At 49.2% G+C, this 19,853-nt stretch overlaps 2 protein-coding genes across 17 annotated transcripts; one reads left to right on the top strand and one right to left on the bottom strand.

The window, feature by feature from the left end:
• The first annotated feature begins 795 nt into the window (after positions 1 to 795).
• RNASEH2C (ribonuclease H2 subunit C) lies at positions 796 to 4,534 on the top strand. 13 transcript variants are annotated; one of them, XR_013961670.1, is made up of 5 exons: positions 807 to 1,026; positions 1,216 to 1,397; positions 1,476 to 1,595; positions 1,908 to 2,046; positions 4,122 to 4,533. XR_013961670.1 is itself a non-coding variant. In XM_080688726.1 (4 exons), the coding sequence occupies exons 1-4, from the start codon at positions 855 to 857 to the stop codon at positions 4,145 to 4,147; spliced, it is 504 nt and encodes a 167-aa protein (XP_080544852.1). In that variant the 5' UTR covers positions 796 to 854; the 3' UTR covers positions 4,148 to 4,534. The 13 variants fall into 13 exon arrangements, 11 of the variants coding, with proteins under 11 accessions (XP_080544852.1, XP_080544842.1, XP_080544848.1 ...); XR_013961671.1 differs by having other exon boundaries at positions 4,118 to 4,526; XM_080688726.1 differs by lacking the exon at positions 1,908 to 2,046 and having other exon boundaries at positions 796 to 1,026; positions 4,118 to 4,534.
• Positions 2,096 to 9,844, bottom strand: KAT5 (lysine acetyltransferase 5). Of its 4 annotated transcripts, XM_080688713.1 has the most exons (14): positions 9,567 to 9,844; positions 9,401 to 9,467; positions 9,014 to 9,082; positions 8,786 to 8,922; positions 8,354 to 8,509; positions 8,190 to 8,264; positions 8,009 to 8,083; positions 7,426 to 7,674; positions 7,262 to 7,351; positions 5,348 to 5,488; positions 5,174 to 5,267; positions 2,985 to 3,144; positions 2,780 to 2,861; positions 2,099 to 2,696 (listed from the first exon to the last, which is right to left on the bottom strand). In XM_080688713.1, exons 1-14 carry the CDS (start codon positions 9,576 to 9,578, stop codon positions 2,562 to 2,564), a joined length of 1,542 nt encoding a protein of 513 aa, XP_080544839.1. In that variant the 5' UTR covers positions 9,579 to 9,844; the 3' UTR covers positions 2,099 to 2,561. The 4 variants fall into 4 exon arrangements, with proteins under 4 accessions (XP_080544841.1, XP_080544839.1, XP_080544838.1 ...); XM_080688715.1 differs by lacking the exon at positions 8,354 to 8,509 and having other exon boundaries at positions 2,096 to 2,696; positions 9,567 to 9,838; XM_080688712.1 differs by having other exon boundaries at positions 2,102 to 2,696; positions 9,401 to 9,593.
• Between the last annotated feature and the right edge of the window lie 10,009 nt (positions 9,845 to 19,853).

Here is a 19,853-nt window from a genome sequence, read left to right on the forward strand (position 1 = left end):
GCAGCTGATCGATGTTTCTAACTCTCTATCCCTCTCCCTCTCTGTAAAAAAATAAATAAAATATATTTAAAGAATAAAATATCTTCAATTCATTTGAGGAAGAGTTGATATCCCTAGTAAAATTTAAACCTCCCTATCAATATAAAAAATGTATTGTTGGAATAATTTTAATTTTTTAAAATAAGAATGTACCATTCTACACCTGAAACTAATATCATATGTTAACTGTAATAGCAAACACATTTTTATCAAAATAAAAAATATACCATTGAAAAAATTTTCAAGGCCCTGACCCAGTATGTCAGTTGGTTAGACTCTCTAACCATTAGAGCATCGTCCTTATACACCAAGGTTGCCAAGGTTGCGTTTGATCCGAGTCAGGGCACATACAAGAATCAACCAATAGATGCATAAATGGGTGGAGCAACAAGTTGTTGTTTTTTCTCTTTTCCTCTCTAAAATAAGTAAATAATTTTTTTTTAAATATGTTTTTATTGATTTCAATGATGAGAATCAGAGTGGGCACCTCCTGCACGCCCCCTACTGGGGATTGAGCCCCGAACCCCAGCATGTCCTGGGACTGGGAATGGAACTGTGACCTGGTTCATAGGTCAAAGCTCAACCACTGAGTCACACCAGATGGGCAATAAATGTTTTAAAAAGAGAAAAAATAGTTTTCAAGAAGAAAAACGAAACTGGGACTTAAACAGAGGGAGGTGGGGCTTGCAAGAGTCAGAAAAGACTACGCTTCCCAGTGGGCTCTGCGCTGACTGTCCAAGGGCTCCCGACAGGCTTCGCGCGCTTTACGCGCCAGCTCTGGCCTCAGTCAGCGAGCCACGGAAACTGGGCAGAGGATGGAGAGCGGCGACGAGGAAGACGTGGAGAAGCACCGCATCCACCTACGCCCCGTCACTCTGCGCAACGCCGCGCCTGTCACGCTGCACCTTTTGCCCTGTGAAGTCCGGGTTAACCGGCCCGCCCCTGTGGGGCGCTTTTTCACCCCGGCCATCCGTCAGGGTCCCGATGGTGAGCGCTCGCGGCTGGACTACGGCTCCCGGTAGCCCCCGCGCCGGCGCCGCGCTCTCATCGGCGAGGACGGGCGCGAGGGCTCCTGGGAACCGTGGTCCACCGGAGGCGGCGGGAGAGCCGCCACCGGGGTTGCCCCTTTGGGCATGGACCAGGCCCTCACTGAGGCCCTACGACCACCTTCTTCAGGACTCGAAGTGTCGTTTCGGGGCCGCAGTCTACGGGGCGAGGAGGTGGAGGTGCCGCCCGGCCTGCTGGGATACGTGATGGTGATGGAAGAGAAGTCGGTGGGGAAGCATGACTTCTCAGCGGGATTAGACAATGACGAGCAGGACCTGGTGGAACCCCCGGAGGCGCTGGAGCGGGACTTCGTGAGCACAGGGGCATAGGGGTAGCAGGAGGTGCGGGCGGGAGCGGCGGCCCCATGCTGAGCCTGGCGCCTCCCCCAGGACCGCTTTATTCGCGCCTCCGCCAGTTTCAGCCGCTTCACTCTGTGGGGCCTGGAGACCATCCCCGGCCCGGATGCCAAAGTGCGTGCGGCCCTGACCTGGCCCAGCCTCGCCGAGGCGGTGAGTAGATTGTGGGCCCGCTTCTTTCCAGGCCCATCCATTGCCCGTCTCAGGCTTGTTTATTTACTGGGCTGTCTAGAGTCTTGCCCCTAAGTGGCCTTGGGGCTTTAGGGTTGCTGGGTACAGTGGGCTGATGGAGCCTGGCTCTAAGTGGAAAGTTAGACTGGGTTAGGGCTGTGTGGCTCCCCCACCACCCTTCTCTGGCCTGCGTAGAAGGAGCCACCATTCTGAGGAGCTGGGTCCCTCCAGAGTACGTGGACCCCCAGCCACTCCATCTCAGAAATCCAGTAGTAAAAGGGATTCCGGTTGCAGATCCATGCACAGGTGCCGCAGGACTGAGAACCAGAGCTTGAAACTGGAAGCCACCGATCCCTTCACCCCAATAAACCAGCTCTCCACTTTGGACCCACTGATTCCATCACCCCAATAAATGAGCCCTTTCACAGCATCCGTGAGTTTGCCCACACCTTGGAGCTGCTCTTTCTCCCACAAGAACATTTCATGGCTCTGGCCCATAGAAAGAGTTTATTACAGGGGGAGGGGGTACGGGGGGAAACACAGGGGCAGGACGGGCACTGGGGCGAGAGGCCAGAATTTTGTAGCCAATACCCACCCCACCCCCAACTCCTACTTTACAATTTTTTTTTACAGCCACCAACCCTCTGTACAGAGTGCCCCCACTCCCATCTCACTGTACACGTCTGCCTGGCTCCCTCTGGTCCCTGGTTCACAGCAAGCCTGGGCCTGCAGCCAGCAGCCAGCTGGCCTTCGAGGTGACCTGAGCCCTGAGCTCACTTTGGTGCTGGGCACCAACCAGCCCCTACCAGGCCTGCCCTCTCCTTGTGGAACTGTCCTCAGCCTGGTCCGTCTCCCTTAGTGTCCCCCTTGGGGGCCCTGGTGGGGGTGGGATGGGCTGTCAGCTCCAGTTCTGCCAGCTTTGTTGGTGCTACCATGGGCTGTGCCTGGTCACCACTTCCCCCGCTTGCTCCAGTCCTTGGGAGTGAAGTGCAGACACTTCGAGTCAATGCGGAGGAGTCGCTTGAGCATAGCCCGTTCGTGCCCATCCACGATGTCCTCTGACAGTGTGAGGATGTACTGGCCCTGGGCAGGAGATGGGACAAGGCAGGTCAACCCAGGGGCTTGCACTCTGCACCTCCACACACCAGTCCCTGCCCGCCCCCTACCTTGTAGTAGTTGATGAGGTTGAGGTACTGTAGGGTGGAGATGACATCCTCCTTCTTGATGCTGGTGATCTCACTGATCTCGCTGCGGGAGGACAAAGATCAGGTCCCCTGGGGCCTTCATCTTTGCCCCAGGAGCTCAGGGTGAGAGAAAGCCTGGGAACACAGGCCATGCCATGCACCCCCAGGTAGGTGGGGCCAGGCTCACTTGATGGTGATCTGTGGCCTCTCCCCGCTCTCAGACTTCAGTCCCATCAGGATCTCCAGGATGGTCTGGGACCAGTAGCTTCGGTAGGACAGGAGGCCAAGGTCCGAGAGGGGCTTCTCAGGGGTCCCCGTTTTCCCTTCCACTTTGGAGAGTTCATAACCTAAAGCGTTGGGGAGGAAGGGACTGAGGACAGGGTCACAGCTTCATGTAACCAATGCTGAGGCAGACTGCCTGCTTCCCATCCAGGCCCTGCTATGGGGCAGTTCTGTGACAGGGTGTGTGGCTTGTCTGCTCTGTGCCTCAGTTTCCTCATGAAGGACTAGTGAGCACACACTCTTCACCTGTGTGCCAAGCACGGTGGCGGGTGCTGAAGGCACTAAGAGAAGTGGCTACAACCAGCTAGGAGGGGTGGTAGCATAGCGTTAGGGTAAGGGTTTAGAGGTGGGGCACAGGGAGGCAGAGAAAATGGCTTCTAGAAAAAAAGTGCCTCCAATTTTCCTGTGTCACCCCACACTCCCTCTGTACTTGGGTGTGTGAAGAGGGAAGCAGAGCAGACTCCACCTGTGGACCAGGCCTGAGGTGCTCCCCCTGGCTGTGACCTGAGACCACAGCAGCTCTAAGACTGGGCTGACCAGGTGGTTGTGAGGCTGCCAGGAGCACCAAAGCGCTTCCCAAGTCAGGGAAGACAGTCCTCCCTCTCGAAGCTCCCTCCCACTTGACTGCTCTGCCCTCCTCTCGCCTGCTCCTGCTGACCCTGGGCCAGCCATGGGCAAACTACAGCGAACGGGCCGGATCCGGCTGTTCTATCCGGTTCTCTTGCTCTCCCCTCCGCTCCTTTATTTTGAATTTATATTAGTTCACACAAACACTCCATCCATGCTTTTGTTCCGGCCCTCCGGTCCAGTTTAAGAACCCATTGTGGCCCTCAAGTCAAAAAGTTTGCCCACCCCTGCACTGGGCACTGGCAGTTCCTGGTGAGAACTCAGACCTGCAAAACACTGCATGGCCTCACGTTTCTCGGGCAGTCTTCAGTCGCCCTGGGATGTCTCCACCCTTCCTCATCCTCAGTCATAACCGCTTCGTGTTGCACCACAGCCCGTTCTGCTTTCCTCCTCTCGGTTCATCTTTACCAGCCAGTCTGGCCCTCCTGCCCAGCCTCATGATTTCCACCAGGAAAGCCGGTGTGAGGACAGAGGATCGTGCTTGGAGAGAGGAAGCACGAAGAGGACGAACACACTGGGTTCCTACTTAACCTCGCTGGGTCGTGGTGCGTGTAAAGTCCTGACAGATCAGCTGGACACCACACTGGCCTCCTCAGCTGTGGGGAACACCTAGCCCTTCACCAGTGCCCCTCCTGACACCCTCCCACCCTGCCTGCCAAACTGAGCACACCTCCTGGGTAGCCCTGCCCGCACCCCCTCTCCATTGAGGTCTGACCTCCAGGGCTTTAAGCATCACCTGCTTTACCAGGCTGAGGGTTTCTAAAGATGTGACCCCATCGTAGCATTGTTCTACCAATAAAATTTCCCAAGCGGGCCATGCCCTGGTCAAGTCCAGCCTCTGTCTTTCCCGAATAGCTAAGGCTCCCTCCCCGTCTTCCAGCTCAGAGCTTGGCTAGCTCAGTGAACGGTGAGTTGAACAGAATGGGAGAGGGAGGCTGGGAAGCAGGAGACTTGGGATTGGAGGAGACACTGAAAAATTCATGAAGGATGTGGGGCAGAGACCCTTCTGGGCTTTAAGAGACTGACCTGACGGAATACGAGGAATATGGGCCATAACCATGCAAGTCAGTGTTTCCACCTCTTTGCTGAATTAGCAGCATTTTGAACATCTGTCTACCAAGTTCCGGAAACAACTGGTCCTCATCCAGGAACTTGCATGACAATACAGTAGCAGAGGGATGAGCAACAGTGGCTCACTCGGCTTCAGCTCATGGCCCTGGGCAGGATATGAGTCAAATTTGGGGAAAGTTGGGTGATGCTTAGAACCTTGGTCAAGGAACAGTGAGGGGCCGAGAACCTAATCCTGCGGTGCTCCCCGCAGCTGACCAGGGCAGTCAACCAGAGAATGAAAGAATCTTGGAAGAGTCCCATCTTGATTTCTGGCCAAGGTGCCTGGGCTGAGAATCACAGCACATGCGATGGGAGCACTGGCACCCCCAGCCCCTGGCCATGAGCATAAGTACTCACTGAATTCAATCAGCAGCTTGCCGTAGCCCCGACGCTGGTAGGGAGGCAGGGTCAGGATGCAGGCCACATTGTAGTCTTCTGTCGATTCCTTTTCCTGCAAAGTGGCAGGTGAGTGAGGGACGGGACCTGGCCCAGGGCAGAGCAGGGCTGAGGGAGAGGCAGCATGGCTCTCACCTTGGAGAAGTAGCCCACAATGTGGAAGCCCTTGCAGTCGTACTCCGTCATGACGTAAAAGAGGAAAGGGTCTGTGTCATAGTACAAGGTCTTGTGGTCGAGGAAACACTTGGCCAGAAGACACAGGTTCTGGGAATAACTCTGCAAAGGAAAAAGCCTGTCACCGCTCTGGGTACCGATTCAAGCATGGCCATTGGGACAGGGTCCACCAGGAGCTTGTAGCCCAGGCTAACAGGTGACAAGCATTCCTCCCTGAGACCGGACTGATTCCATCAGGCAGGGCCACTCTGCAGTGTTGAGAAGCCCAGGGACCCGCCCAGTGGACATGCCTCCGCCTAAGTCAGCCCTGGGGGACCTCCACTGCCCTCTGCTATAGTCAACAACAGCCAACAAGCTGACACGTACCCAAGAAGACTGACGAGGCTTACGAGAGAAGCTCCGCCCATGTGCCAGGAGTCTGGCTGTCAAAAAATACAACTCTTTTGCCTACAGTCACACCTCTTGGGAACTGACTCAGTCTACAACCGAGGGAAGGCATTCTGGAACTGAAAAAAGTAGCCTTAGGAGCCTCCTATCCCCAAAACTTATTAATTTTGCTCTTTTCCCTCTGCACATAATTTATCCTGCGTTTCAGGCATGACTTTTTTTTTTAAATATATTTTATTGATTTTTTTACAGAGAGGAAGGAAGAGTGATAGTCAGAAACATCGATGAGAGAGAAACATCGATCAGCTGCCTCTTGCACACCTCCTACTGGGGATGTGCCCGCAACCAAGTTACATGCCCTTGACCGGAATCAAACCTGGGACCTTTCAGTCCGCAGGCTGACGCTCTATCCACTGAGCCAAACCGGTTTTGGCAAGACATGACTTTTTAACTACATGCCGGGCACTGCCACCTAGAAGCCAAGTCCACCCGTAATCCAGAACAACAGTTAAAGCAGCTCTTCCTCTCAAGCTCCCCCAGCACCCAAGCCAGAGCTCTCCCCTGCCCGTCGAGGTGCCTGCCTCTCCCTCACCACCTTCTAGGACCCAGGAATGGGGGAGTCTCTCAACGGTCCCTCCAGGTTACTCCTTCCTCCCCATAACCACAGACTAAAGCAGGCTTGAAGTTTCAAACTCAAGGTGTCCCCAACTCTCCCAACCTGGCCTCATTCCCACCTCCCGAGCTCTGTCCCTTATAACAGCTTTCCCGCATCCTCTCTGCCCTTCAACCAGAAGGCTCTTTGCCATTCACACCTACTCACATGCCTGCCCTTCAGAACCCCACTGCTTGGGAGTCCCTTACCACCTTGTCCTTCATGTCAAGGCTCAAAAGTCACCTCTTCTGGGAAGCTTTGGCGACTACCTCCTCTGGGTCCTAATAACACACCCTTTGCTTCAGGATACTTAACACACTGAGAAATCTAAAGTGGTCATTGGGCCCTGGCCGGTTTGGCTCAGTGGATAGAGCGTCGGCCTGCAGACTGAAGGGTTCCGGGTTCGATTCCGGTCAAGGGCATGTACCTCAGTTGCAGGCTCCTCCCTGACCCAGGCCCCAGTCGGCATGCATGCAGGAGGCAACCAATCAAATGAGTTTCTCTCACATCGATATTTCTCTGTCTTTCCCTCTCTTCCACTCTCTAAAAATCAGTGGGGGGAAAATGTACTCAGATGAGGATTAAAAAAAAATAAAGTGGCAATTGGTGTGTCTGTTTTCTCCATGGACTGTGAGCTCTCAGCAGAGATTTTTGTCTAATTCCTGGTCATGTTTTTATCTCCCAGCACCTGCCCTTCGGCAGGAACTCAATAAAAATGGGGTGACCAACTTGTTGGCCAGACTGGTCAGTGTTTTCCTAAGCAGGAAGAAGCTTCTCATTTGACTTCCCCCAGACTCCAAGTTCCAAGGACTCCGCACTGTGCCTCAGTCACTGACCTTATTCTTACGTCCATCAATCTCAAAGAAGGAGATGGTGCCTTTGCGGTAAATCTCGTTGCCTGGAGGATGTCGCAGGTCACACTTGGTCTGAGGAAGAGAGGAGGATCAGAGGTGGCGAAGGATGGGGGTGGTAGTAGGGCAGTCCCTGGGACCCTTCATACCAAGTGACGCTGCAGACACTTGAGGCTACGGCCATACTTGAGGCAGAACTCGCAGAGATAGAGGACTGGCAATGTGGTGAGCTCCTGTGGGTACGGGGAAAAGTACCACGGCTTGAGGCGGTGCCGGCCCAGCTCGATGCACTCAATGTTCTTCATCCGGGTGACGATGTCGTCGTGGCTCCGGTCAGACACCAGGCTCCCAGTCATGCGCGGAGCTGATGGTATTCCATCTGAGCTGTCCTGGGAGTCCTGCCCAGGGCCAGTGGAAGACACTGGGTTACAGGAGACTACAGCTCACACTGCTCGTCCCCCCCCCCCCCGCGCCCCGCCCCAGGTTCTCTTGTTCAAGCCTAACAGCAACCTTGTGGGGGAGGTACTACAGAATCCCCACTCCAGATAAAGAAACCAGGACTTAGAAAGTTTTCATTGAGAACTTTGGGAAGATTGCCAACCAGTTCTGCTTAGCTCCTAATACCACCACCACGGCTGCCCACCACTTTTGTTTTTTATAAACTAGCCACTAAACCCTCCACCTGTCTATGTCCCTTCCTTTTCACTCAGCCTCCCTCTTCCCGAGACCTACCTCATCAGTGCCCAAGCAATTTGATTTTCGTTTCCGTCCCGGCTGAGCTGCCACTGCCCTGCGGGCTGATCCATTCTGTACACGAGATGACAGGAAGAGAAGGGGCTGTGAGATGAGTTTGAAAGGGGCTACCAGAAGGTGGAAGAAAGGAAGGGAAGGAAACGTGGTTTGGAGGGCTCACCTGAGGAAAAACTGAGGCTGGGGCTGTCTCACTGGGCACTGGAGTTGCTGGTGAAACCACCTCCACCTTGCGTTTCTGCAGAGAGAAACCAAGAAAGGTGGGTCAGAAGGTAGAGAAGGTGGGACCTGAGAGGAAAGCAAGGTCCCTGGAATTGCTGAGGGTACCGTTGAGCGGTGGTTGGGCTGCAGACAGGAGCTGGAGGAGAGCGGCTGGTCGGGCTCACCACCGGGAATGGCCTCCCGCTCCTTAGGCAGGTTGAAGCGGAGTGTGATCTGGACCGGGATTGGCAAGGTCTTCCCGCTGGCCTGTGCGGAGGCCGGCTGTAGAGATAGGTCCAGGGTCTTCCTCTGGGGTGGGGATGGTGGTGGGATGGGGCAGGGGAGTGGGGGCCCCTCAGCATGGAGTCATCAAACCCCACCCTCTCAAGGACACAGGAATAGCCGTTGGAAGCTACATCTGCGATTTGGTCCCCATCCTTTGCAAGCCGAAACCAGGATGGGAGGGTGCTGCCTCCAGCCCATCCAGGAACCACTGAAGCCAAGAGATGAGAGAAGGAGGAGGCAGGAGAGAAGAGGTGAAGTAGGGGACCTACTCACCACCTCTCTCTCTGGAGAGCCAGGGCGGGACCCAGGGAGTCCGTTCTTGGTGGGGGTCTTGGCCTCTTTCTTAGGGAACTGAATCTTCTTCAGGTCCAGCCGTTCGTGGGTCACCCATTCATCCAGGCGTTTGTTGACTGCAGCAGTGGGGATGGCTCAGGAAGGAGTGCCAGAGACCATCCCCCAACTCTACCCAGCGGCCCCTCCTTATCCCAGCCCAGCACTCACAGTCAATGTAATGAACGTAGAAAAGCTTCCTGCCACTGATGTCCTTCACGCTCAGGATCTCGGCCAGGGCTGTCGAACAGCATAGGGGCAACAGAAGGGTCAGGCCATGAGGCTCCACCCTTCTGTGACCTGAACTACACTCCCAAGCCGGATCTCTAAGCCCCAGCACTAGGAAGCTCTCGCCCAAGCCCCTTGTCACCCAGTGCCACCCCCTCTGCAAGCCCCGCCCTATCCATCTCGGAGCCGCTACAAGCCACGCCCCTCCTGTGTATCTGCGCCCCGCCCGCCCCAGAATTCTCGAGGTCCCTCCTCCTCCCGAGGGTTCGGTTGACTCCCTCCCGCCCCTCGCCCTCAGGTCGCTTAGCCCCGCCCCCCGACGTCACTCACGCCACTCATCTTCGTTGTCCTGGTTCCGCCGCAGCACCGGCAAGCGGCAGCCTTCGATTATCTCCCCCTGGGGAGACAGCGCGGCGCCAGGGTCGGCTACTGGGGGTCCTCGGGCTCTACCCACCTCCCCTGGCTCCCTCCGCCCCGCCCCGGGCACCGGACTCACCACCTCCGCCATCTTCCCTCCCTCCACTGCCACTTCCGGCCCCTCTGGGAGACGTCACTTCCGGGACTGAGCGCGTTCTAGGCCCGGGCTTCCCGATGCCACTCCAGACTAGGACCTTTGAAAGACCCCACTGCCCAGCTGGAAGCGGGAAGACGGCCCGTCTGGCTGGCAGGAGAATGGGGTGTTTTAAATCTCGGGCCGGGTCCTGGGTGGAATCTCCACAACGTGCACAACGATTGGAGGAAAGCTGAGTCCGTCACGTGACGCTCACCGGGTGCGACGCCAGTCACATGGGCGCAGCGCGGGTCACTTGGTGCTAATGTTTGTGCTTTGCGGGTGGCGGGACTCAGTGTCCTGGTGGCTGTGGGAGGTGTCGATGGAAGTGAACTGCGCGTGCTCCGCGGCGGGCGGGTCTGGAAGGTTTGGGAGTCGGTGGGACTGTGAAGGGACTTCATTCCTTACTTAGGGGGACTCAGGATATTTCTGGGTTGTCTTGCACGTTAAGTTTATAGTTATAAGAACAACACAACACTATTCATTCAGACATTCAACAAATGTTTAATAGTCTCCTACCATGTGCCAGGTACTCTTCCTGGAGTGTGGAATACATCAGTAAATAAAGAACCTTGCCCTCATAGAGCTTACATTCTTGGAGGTTGGGAGGAAAAAGAAGAGTGTATGTAACAAACAGTAAATATATTATAAAGTAAATTATTCAGTATATTAAAGACAGATAAGTGTTTGGGGAAACCAAAAAGAATGCACGAGGGAAAGGAGATGGGCAGGTAGGTTGCCATTTTAAATAGGGTCAGGGCAGGCCCGGCTGGAACTGTATCACTTGAGAAAAGACTTGGAGCAGGGGCGGGGAACCTCTTTTCTGCCAAGGGCCATTAGGATTTTTATGACATCATTCGAGGGCCATACAAAATTATCAACTTTATTTGGCCAATATTCTGCCTACAGAAACACAATTCAGACTGAAAGACGCACACAGGTTAAAAGTAAGGGAATGGAGCCCTGGCCAGTTCTCTTAGTGGTTAGAGTATCGTCCTGCAGACGGAAGGGTTGCAGGCTCAATTCCCAGTCAAGGGCATGTACCTCAGTTGCAGGTTCCCCAGCCCCAGTAGGGACACATGCAGGAGGTAGCCAATGGATGTATCTCTCTCACGTCGATGTTTCTCTCTCTCTTTCCCCCTCCTCCCTCCCTTTCACTCTCTAGAAATCAATGGGAAAAGTATCCTTGAGTGAGGATTAAAAAAAAAAGGGATGGAAAAAGATATTTCATGCAAATGGAACTGGAAAAAAAAGCTGGGGTAGCAATACTTATATCAGACAAAATACAGACTTTAAAACAAAGGCTTTAATAGATAAAAAAGAACTTAGGAATTCCACTTCTGAGTACTTATCCAAAGAAACCCAAAACACTAATTGAAAAGACAATGCTAGCCCTGGCTGGGTAGCTCTCTCTCTCTTTTGATTAGAGTGTCGTTCCGATATGCCAAGGTTGGGGGTTTGATCTATGGCCAGGGCACATACAAGAAGCAACGAATGAATGCATAAATAAAAGGAACAACAAATGGATGTTTCACATCAATAAATAAATAAGCAGAAGTAAAGACATGCATCTCTGTGTTCGTTGCAGCGTTGTTTAATGGCCAAGATATGGAGGTAACCTGAGTGTCCACTGACAGACGAAATGGATAAAAGAAGAAGTGGTACAAGCCTTGCCGGTTGCTCAGTTGGTTGAGCATTGTACTGGACACCATAAGGTAGTGGGTTTGACTCCCAGTCAGGTCACATACCTAGGTTTCGGGTTTGATCCCTGGTCGGGGCACACATGAGAGGCAGCTGATCGATGTTTCTCTCTCTCTCTTTCTCTCTCTCTAAAAATCAATAAAACAGCCCTAACCGGTTTGGCTCAGTGGATAGAGCGTCAGCCTGCGGACTCAACGGTCCAAGGTTCGATTCCAGTCAAGGGCATGTACCTTGGTTGCGGGCACATACCCAGTAGGGAGTGTGCAGGAGGCAGCTGATCGATGTTTCTCTCTCATTGATGTTTCTAACTCTCTATCCCTCTCCCTTCCTCTCTGTAAAAAAATCAATAAAATATATTTAAAATAATAATAATAAATAAAAATCAATAAAACATCTTCTAAAGAATAATAATAAAAGAGCCCCAGTCAGAGAAAAGTGGCTCACAGAGAAAAAAGCCAGGGCCCACCCTTCTACATTAGCTCCAGGATTTGGGCTTGAAGGGTGTTAAGTGTTTGCTCAGGGAAATAGGCCTCTGTCAGGCTGAGCAACTTACCTCAAGGTGTCATCTGCCTTTCATTCCACATGTCACCAGCACAGAGGACCTCAGCCCTTCTACCACTTTCAGAAGAAGCTTATGTGCTGAAGCAAAGGAGAGACACTGATTGCTGTGTCACAGAGACAATGATGGTGACACCTACAGATGATGCCTGTGTAGGTCAGGCACAATGTTCAGCACATGGTGAGTACCCCAAAATCAATAGGTCTTTACCACAAACAAGGTGGTTAAGTGTTTTCAATAAGCCAATCGTGCCTGCTGTTGCAAAAATGTTTCAAGAAGAAATAGAAACAGAATAGTCCTATGTGTATTAAAGAAATTTAATTCATAAATTAAAGCTCAGTGGTTGAGTGTTGACCTATGAACCAGGAGGTCACGGTTCAATTTCTGGTCAGGGCACATGCCCAGGTTGTGGGCTTGATCCCCAGTAGGGGGCATGCAGGAGGCAGCTGATCCACGATTCTCTCTCATTATGGATGTTCCTATCTCTCCCTCTCCCTTCCTCTCTGAAATAAATTAAAAAATATATTTTGTAAAAACCTACCCACAAAGGAACTTCCAGATCCAAATGGTTCACTAGTGAATTCTATCAAAGTTAAGGAAGAAATAATACCGATCATACACATATTTTATTTTAGAAAACAGAAGAGGGGACACTTCCCAACTCACTTTGTAAGGCCAGCATTACCCTGATGCCAAAATCAAAGCTATCACAAGGAAAGACTTCACAGATCAACATTTTATATGAACACAGATTCAAAATTCTTTAATAAAAGACTATCAAGTAATTCCTCTTCTTCATTGTACTTATCTCTATCTGATATCCTATCTAATAAAGAGGGAATATGCAAATTGACTGTCACAAAGATAGCAGTGCCCAGTCCCCTCAGCCCCGCCGGAGTCCCCCAGTCCTTTCACAGAAAATGGGTTGCCTCAAAAGTTGGTTAAGCTGCTTAGGACAAAAAGCATTCAAAATCTTTGAAAAAGGAATTCCAATATTTATAAAAGTTTGAACTAGACAATTCAAGGTTATTCCCACTACAACCTTCTATGATTTTGTGATATTAACATTCTGAATTCACATGGTACCAGCTGTATTGTATGTAAGCAGATATTATTTAAAGGAATGGCCATTATTATTAAAACAACTCATAAAACCACACTGTTTGTATGTCAAGGACATTCTGTGTAATTTTCCTAATGGCTGGAGTTAATGCCCCTAAACTGTAGTCAGACATCCCCCGAGGGGTCTCAGATTGAAGAGGGTGCAGCCTGGGCTGAGGGACGCCCCACCCCACCCCCAGTGCACGAATTTCGTGCACCGGGCCTCTAGTAGTACATATTCATGTGTCTATTTATTACCTTTATCTTCCAAGTAGAATATAAGTTCCCTGGGTGCAAGAACTTGTTTTGTTCATGACTATCCTCTCCACACCACCATCCAGCATCTAGAACAGTGTTTGACCGATGTTAGATGCTCAATAAATATTTGTTGAATGAAATGAGCGATGGACCACCTGTTGATTTCAGGAGACACATTGTTGCCCTTGTGAACCCACCTACCCTGTTTCCCCGAAAATAAGACAGTGTCTTATATTAATTTTTGTCCCCAAAGACACGCTAGGTCTTATTTTCAGGGGATGTCTTATTTTTCCATGAAGAAGAATACGGTACACATTTATTGTTAAATGAAAATAAAGGAAATTTATTACCTGTATACGGTACGGTAGTACGGTAGTTGTCAACACAAACCAGACAAACTGTGAATCCTACAGTATCAAAAATTTACTCATTTATTCAATGACAATCATGTCATCATCTTCTGGAACATCATCATAACAATCCAATTCCTGAATTTCCTGGTGAATTTCTTGTGACTCCATTTCTTTCAGAATCAGTGGACCAAATCTCTCATGTTTAGCAATAGCACTGTCTTTAAATGAGTACTTCTTGTCAAGGTAGCCTGCTCGCAGTGCATTTGCAATGCAACTGTCAGTGATTTTCTCCCATGAATTCTTCACCCAAGTCACAACTTCTTGCAGTTTAGGTTTCACAAAGTTTCCACGCTGCTTTCTCTCCATTCTATTTTCAATGTAGTCATTAATTTCCATGCGCAAATTGTCTTTGAATGGCTTGTTTATTGCAATATCAAGAGTCTGGAGATAGGCCGTCATTCCTGCGGGAATCATTATCTGATCTATTTTTCTTTCGTGAAGAAATGTCTTCATGTCTTTAGCGCGGTGAGTGCTGGCTGCATCCCAGACTAGCAGACCTCTTTGGCTCCCTCGCATAACAAGCGGCAGCATTAAATCGACCCACTTCCTTATAACTGCTTGTGTGGCCCAGGCTTTTTCAGTTTCAAGAATAAAAATGCCCAAAACACGTTCAATCTTTTCCTTCTTGCCCTTAGAAATGATTAAAGGTGGGATTTTAGTGCCATCCAGACGAATTGCCAAAATACAGGAAACACGTGCACTTTCGTAAGCAGTGGAGGGAATGTACGCTAAGGAGGCACCCCGCTGTTCAATTGTTGTTTGAGATGATTGGCCTGTAAACACTGCAGTTTCATCCATAGCAATCATGTTGGAAAGATTGTATTTAGAGAAGTCAGCATCATCAATAAAGGACTTGAATGCAAGTGCTCGCTTAATAACTTGAGTATCTTCCAACCTAAACAATGTTGTAGATCTTCTTAAAGACAGTTCACTTCGCTGAAGGAAATTATCCAGCCAGTGTTGTGATGCTTTGAAGTCTTCGGGGGGCTATGTCAAACTGTGGTGCCATTGCAAGGGCAAATTCTTGAATCTGAGCCCTATTCACAACCAAAGCCTTTGCTCTCCTGTCAACAACCCATTCACAGATCAGGTCTTCCAGCTCGGAAAATAATGGTTGCCGACCTGATCCACACTTGCGCTTTTTAGCATTTCCCTTGTCCACTTGTTCAATGAGGTTACCATACTCTGCTCGCCATTTTTGGACCAATCGGATACTCAACATCTTCTCTTTGCAGAAAGCAGTAAGATTTTGGCCCCAAGAGTCTTCCACGATTCCTTTCTTGTACTCCACGGAGTAGCTTTTTCTTTTTGCGCTCATTTCTAGGGGTAAAAAAAAAGGAATTGGGGTATCAAGGTGGGGTGAGGGGGATCACTCAAAATGACACGGGGGATCAGAGGGGGGAATCAAAATGGCACAGGAGAATCAGAGGGGGGATTACCATTTTAGTAACCCCTTTTGATCCTCCTGTGTCATTTTGATTGCCCCCTCTAATCCTCCTGTGTCATTTTAAGTGATCCCCCTCCCCCCACCCCTGTGCCACTGAACACCTTCACCAGACATCCCCCCTACCCCTTTATCATACATTTACCCCCTGGGGACTGCCTGGGGACTGTCACTGGGCTTGCTGGGGCCTGGATCTGGGCTGGAGCAGGGTCTGCCACTGACTGAGAACCTTCAGTCATCATGAAGGCGGCTGCGAGCATCAGGTAGTGTCACCAGAGACAGACCAGCACTCACCACCTTCGCTGTGTCCCGTCCGCTCTAATCCTCCTGTTCTTCTACACGCATCTGCGAAAGTCTCCTCCTCTCTCCCGCCCCGCGCTCACCGCTCACTCCGACCTCCGCTCCGCCTCCACACAGCAGTGACGTCAGGACTCCGCGTAATGTCACTGGTTGCTAGACGCCAGTCGGGGTGGCCCTAGCGACCAGTTTACGGTAAATTAATTTTCATTCTGAGACAGAGCCTGGGGGCCTTATTTTCGGGGGGGATGCCTTATATTTCACTCAGAAGGAAACCTGTAAGTAGGTCTTATTTTTGGAGGATGTTTTATTTTTGGGGAAACACGGTACAGACAAAAATAATAGGACACATTTTAAAATATCAAAATGAGCCGAAACCGGTTTGGCTCAGTGGATAGAGCGTCAGCCTGCGGACTGAGGGGTCCCGGGTTTGATTCCAGTCAAGGGCATGTACATTGGTTGTGGGCACATCCCCAGTGGGAGGTGTGCAGGAGGCAGCTGATCGATGTTTCTCTCTCATCGATGTTTCTAGCTCTCTATCCCTCTCCCTTCCTCTCTGTAAAATATCAATAAAATATATTAAAAAATATATATATCAAAATGAGGATTGCAGCCCTGCCCCACCCTCATACTATCCTAGTTTTAAATGCAGGTAGATGTATGCCATTAGCCCTGGCCAGTTTGGCTCAGTGGATAAAGCGTCGGCCTGCGGACTGAGGGGTCCCGGGTTCGATTCCAGTCAAGGGCATGTACCTTGGTTACAGGCACATCCCCAGTGGTGAGTGTGCAGGAGGCAGCTGATTGATGTTTCTCTCTCATCCCTCTCCCTTCCTCTCTGTAAAAAATCAATAAAATATGTTTTAAAAAAGAAAAAAAAAGTATGCCATTAATCCTATCTAATAAAGAGGAGGTATGCAAATTGTCCATCATGCCCTCACAAAGATGGTGGCACCCATGGCCAATAAGGAGGGAATATGCTAATTGACTGCCACATCCTCAAAGATGGTGGCACCCAGTCCGCTCAGCCCCGCTGGGGCGGCAGGTGCACAGCATGTCCAGGTCCGCCCCCAGGCGGGTTTGGCCGCTCCGCATGCCTGCCTCCGGAGTCCCCCAGTCCCCTGAGCCCCCCAGCCGCCCAGGGCCGGGCGGAGGCTCAGGTAACCAGGGCTGGCCGAGGCTTGCACTGCCGGCAGTGGCAGCAGCAGAGGTGTGATGGGGGCGTCGCCTTCCCCTGATTGCCGGGTCACCTCCTGCCCCTGAGGGCTCCCAGACTGTGAGAGGGGGCAGGCTGGGCTGAGGGACCCTCCTCCAGTGCATGAACTTGGTTAATAAAGCTTTAACTTCTATTTTGTTAAAACATACATAATACTTATCCTTTTAAAAACTTGTAAGCATACACTTCAGTGGCATTAAGAATACTCCCAATATTATATAAGCATAACCACAACCCATCTCCAGAATCTTTTTCATCATCCCATAAACTCTACCCATTAAACACTTATTTCCCATTCCCTGCTCCCTAACTCCTTGGTCATCTCTACTCTGCTTTTTGTCTCTCTGAACTGGCCTATTCTGGGTACCGCATATAAGTGGAAACATACAATATTAGTCCTTTTGTGTATGACTTACATTATTTAGCATAAGGTTGACCTTAAACAGCCATTTATTTTACCAGCACAAATGGGTTTACTAGGGAAGTACCAAGAATAGTAATTCAGGACAAGCAAGCTATAGCAAAAGCCATAGGCAAATTGACAAACAAAAGAGAGGAACATTGTTTTATGGAGAGAGAAAAAGAAGTTGGGAGGAGTTGTTTTAACAAATGTCCATTGGAGAAAGGCAAGAAGCGTTCAGGGAAATGAAGGTTTCCCGTTAGCTGAGTTGCTGGGGGTTGTAGGAGCTGCAATGTGAATCTTTTCTGTTGGGGCTTGTAATTGATCCCTCTTTCCTGTTGGCATTTCTGTTGGGGTCTGTAATTGACAATTATTGTCCTTAGCATCAGTGGTACTGAGTGAGAGCTCCCCCTACTGGCCTTCTGATCCCTTTTTAGTGACGTTTCCCTTTATTTTCACAATGTCTTCAAGGTTCATCCACTGTATAGCCAGTGTCAAAAACACATTCATTTTTTATGATTGAATAAAATAGCATTATATGAATAGACCACATTTTGTTTATTCACTCATCTGTTGATAGGCATTTGACTTGTTTCCACCTTTTGGGTATTATTGGGAATAATGCTACATGAACATTGGTGTACACATCTGTTTGAGTCCCCGTTTTCAATTATTTTGGCAATATACCAGAAGTGGAATAGCTTGTTTAACTTTTTGAGGACTCCACATTTTACATTCTACCAGTAATGCACAGGGTTCCAATTTCTCCACATCCTCACCAACACAATAATTTTTTTAAAAATATATATATTTTATTGATATTTTACAGAGAGGAAGGGAGAGGGATAGAGAGCCAGAAACATTGATGAGAGAGAAACATAGATCAGCTGCCTCCTGCACACCCCCCACTGGGGATGTGCCCGCAACCAATGTACGTGCCCTTGACCGGAATCGAACCTGGGACCCTTCAGTCCACAGGCCGATGCTCTATCCACTGAGCCAAACCGGTTTTGGCCACAATAATTTTTTTTTTAATATTTATTTTTTATTTTTTTTAATATATTTTGTTGATTTTTTACAGGGAGGAAGGGAGAGGGATAGAGAGTTAGAAACATCGATGAGAGAAACATCGATCAGCTGCTTCCTGCACACCCCCTACTGGGGATGTGCCCGCAACCAAGGTACATGCCCTTGACCGGAATCGAACCTGGGACCCTTCAGTCCGCAGGCCAACGCTCTATCCACTGAGCCAAACCAGTCAGGGCCACAATAATTTTTTTAAATTAAGGATTGAACTGTAATAATTATTCAGATTACATCAAGTTTGGTTACTCCATGGCTACAGTTCATAATTATAAATTCTAGAAATTTGATTTAAATACGTAGTTTTCCTTTCTTTTCACCCTTCTTTTTTGTCCCCCCCCCTTTTTTTTTCTTAAAATATGTACTGTTTCTGGCCCTGGCCAGGTAGCTCAGTTGGTTAGAGCATTGTTCTGATACACCAAGGCTGTGGCTTTGATCCGCAGTCAGGGCACATACAGGAATCAACCAATGAATGCATATATAAGTGGAACCACAAGTCAATGTTTTTCTCTCTCCCTTCCTCTCTCTAAAAATCAATCAATAAATAAAAATATGTACTGTTTCTAAGCAGTCTTTCTAATTTTAAGAATGAGATTCAATTTTATAGATTCAAAAAAGAATCTTAATCAAAATCTCATTAGCCTGGCGTGCATGGCTCAGTGGTTGAGTGTCGACCTAATTACCAGGAGGTCATGGTTCCATTCCTGGTCAGGGCACATGTCTGGGTTGTGGGCTCAGTCCCCAGTAGGGGGCATGCAGGAGACAACTGATCAGTGATTCTCATCATTCATGTTTCTACCTCTCCCTCCCCCTTCCTCTCTGAAATCAATAAAAAATACATTTTTAAAAATCTCAGTAGACTTTATTGGTAGGAATTGACAAGGTGATGCTAAAATATATAGAGAAATTCAAAGGACCCAGAATAGCCAATACAGTTTTGAAAAAGAATGAGATCAGAGGCCTCACAGTGTAATATTAGCATAATAGAAACATATCAAAACATAGATCTATGGAACAGAATAGAATCCAGAAATAGATCCACACATATATAGTCAATTGTTTTGTGACAAAGTGAAGAGAATTCAGTGAAGAAATAATAGGCTTTTTAACAAATAAAGCTGGGATAGCCAGACATCCATATGGGAAAAAATAAGCTTTGATTCTTCGTAGCCTATATAAAAAGTAATTAAATACTGATCATAAACCTAAGTGTAAAATGAAAACTATTAAACTATAACAATAAAACTTCTAGAAGAAAATGCTGGAGAACTTCTTTTGTGACCTTAGGGTAAGCAGAGATTTCTTTTGATAGCACATAAGCATGAGCCATAAAAGAAAAAACAATGTGAAGTAGCCCTAGCCGTTTTGGCTCAGTGGATAGAGCATCGGCCTGTGGACTGAAGAGTCCATGGTTCAATTCCGGTCAAGGGCATATGCCCAGTTGCAGGCTCAATCCCCAGTGTGGGGCGAGCAGGAGACAGCCAATCAATGATTCTCATCATTGATGTTTCTATCTCTTTCTCCCCTTCCTTCCTCTCTGAAATCAATAAAAATATATTTTGTTAAAGTGTGAAATAAATACAAACCTATTCTTAGAAAGACATCATTAGCGAAATGAAAAGGTGAACCACAAACTGGAAGAAACTATTTGCAATACACATGTTTCAAATTTGAGACTGGTATCCAGATGTATGAAGGACTCTAAACGCTCAATAACAGAACAAAACAGCAAACATTTTGACTGGAAACTTCACAATAGATGAC

The sequence above is a fragment of the Plecotus auritus genome, assembly GCF_963455305.1.
Source record: "Plecotus auritus genome assembly, chromosome: 9".
NCBI lineage: Eukaryota > Metazoa > Chordata > Mammalia > Chiroptera > Vespertilionidae > Plecotus > Plecotus auritus.

Bases quoted from the DNA above. Each gene is read 5' to 3' on its own strand.
- RNASEH2C (XM_080688716.1), top strand. From the start codon at position 855: ATGGAGAGCGGCGACGAGGAAGACGTGGAGAAGCACCGCATCCACCTA. The intron at 1,027-1,215 runs GTGAGCGCTCGC...CACCTTCTTCAG, and splicing joins CATCCGTCAGGGTCCCGATG to GACTCGAAGTGTCGTTTCGG. The intron at 1,398-1,475 runs GTGAGCACAGGG...CGCCTCCCCCAG, and splicing joins AGGCGCTGGAGCGGGACTTC to GACCGCTTTATTCGCGCCTC.
- KAT5 (XM_080688712.1), bottom strand. From the start codon at position 9,578: ATGGCGGAGGTGGTGAGTCCGGTGCCCGGGGCGGGGCGGAGGGAGCCA. The intron at 8,084-8,189 runs GTGAGCCCTCCA...TCTCGTGTACAG, and splicing joins CAGCCTCAGTTTTTCCTCAG to AATGGATCAGCCCGCAGGGC. The intron at 3,145-5,173 runs GTGAGTACTTAT...CCAACGCTTTAG, and splicing joins CAAGCTGCTGATTGAATTCA to GTTATGAACTCTCCAAAGTG.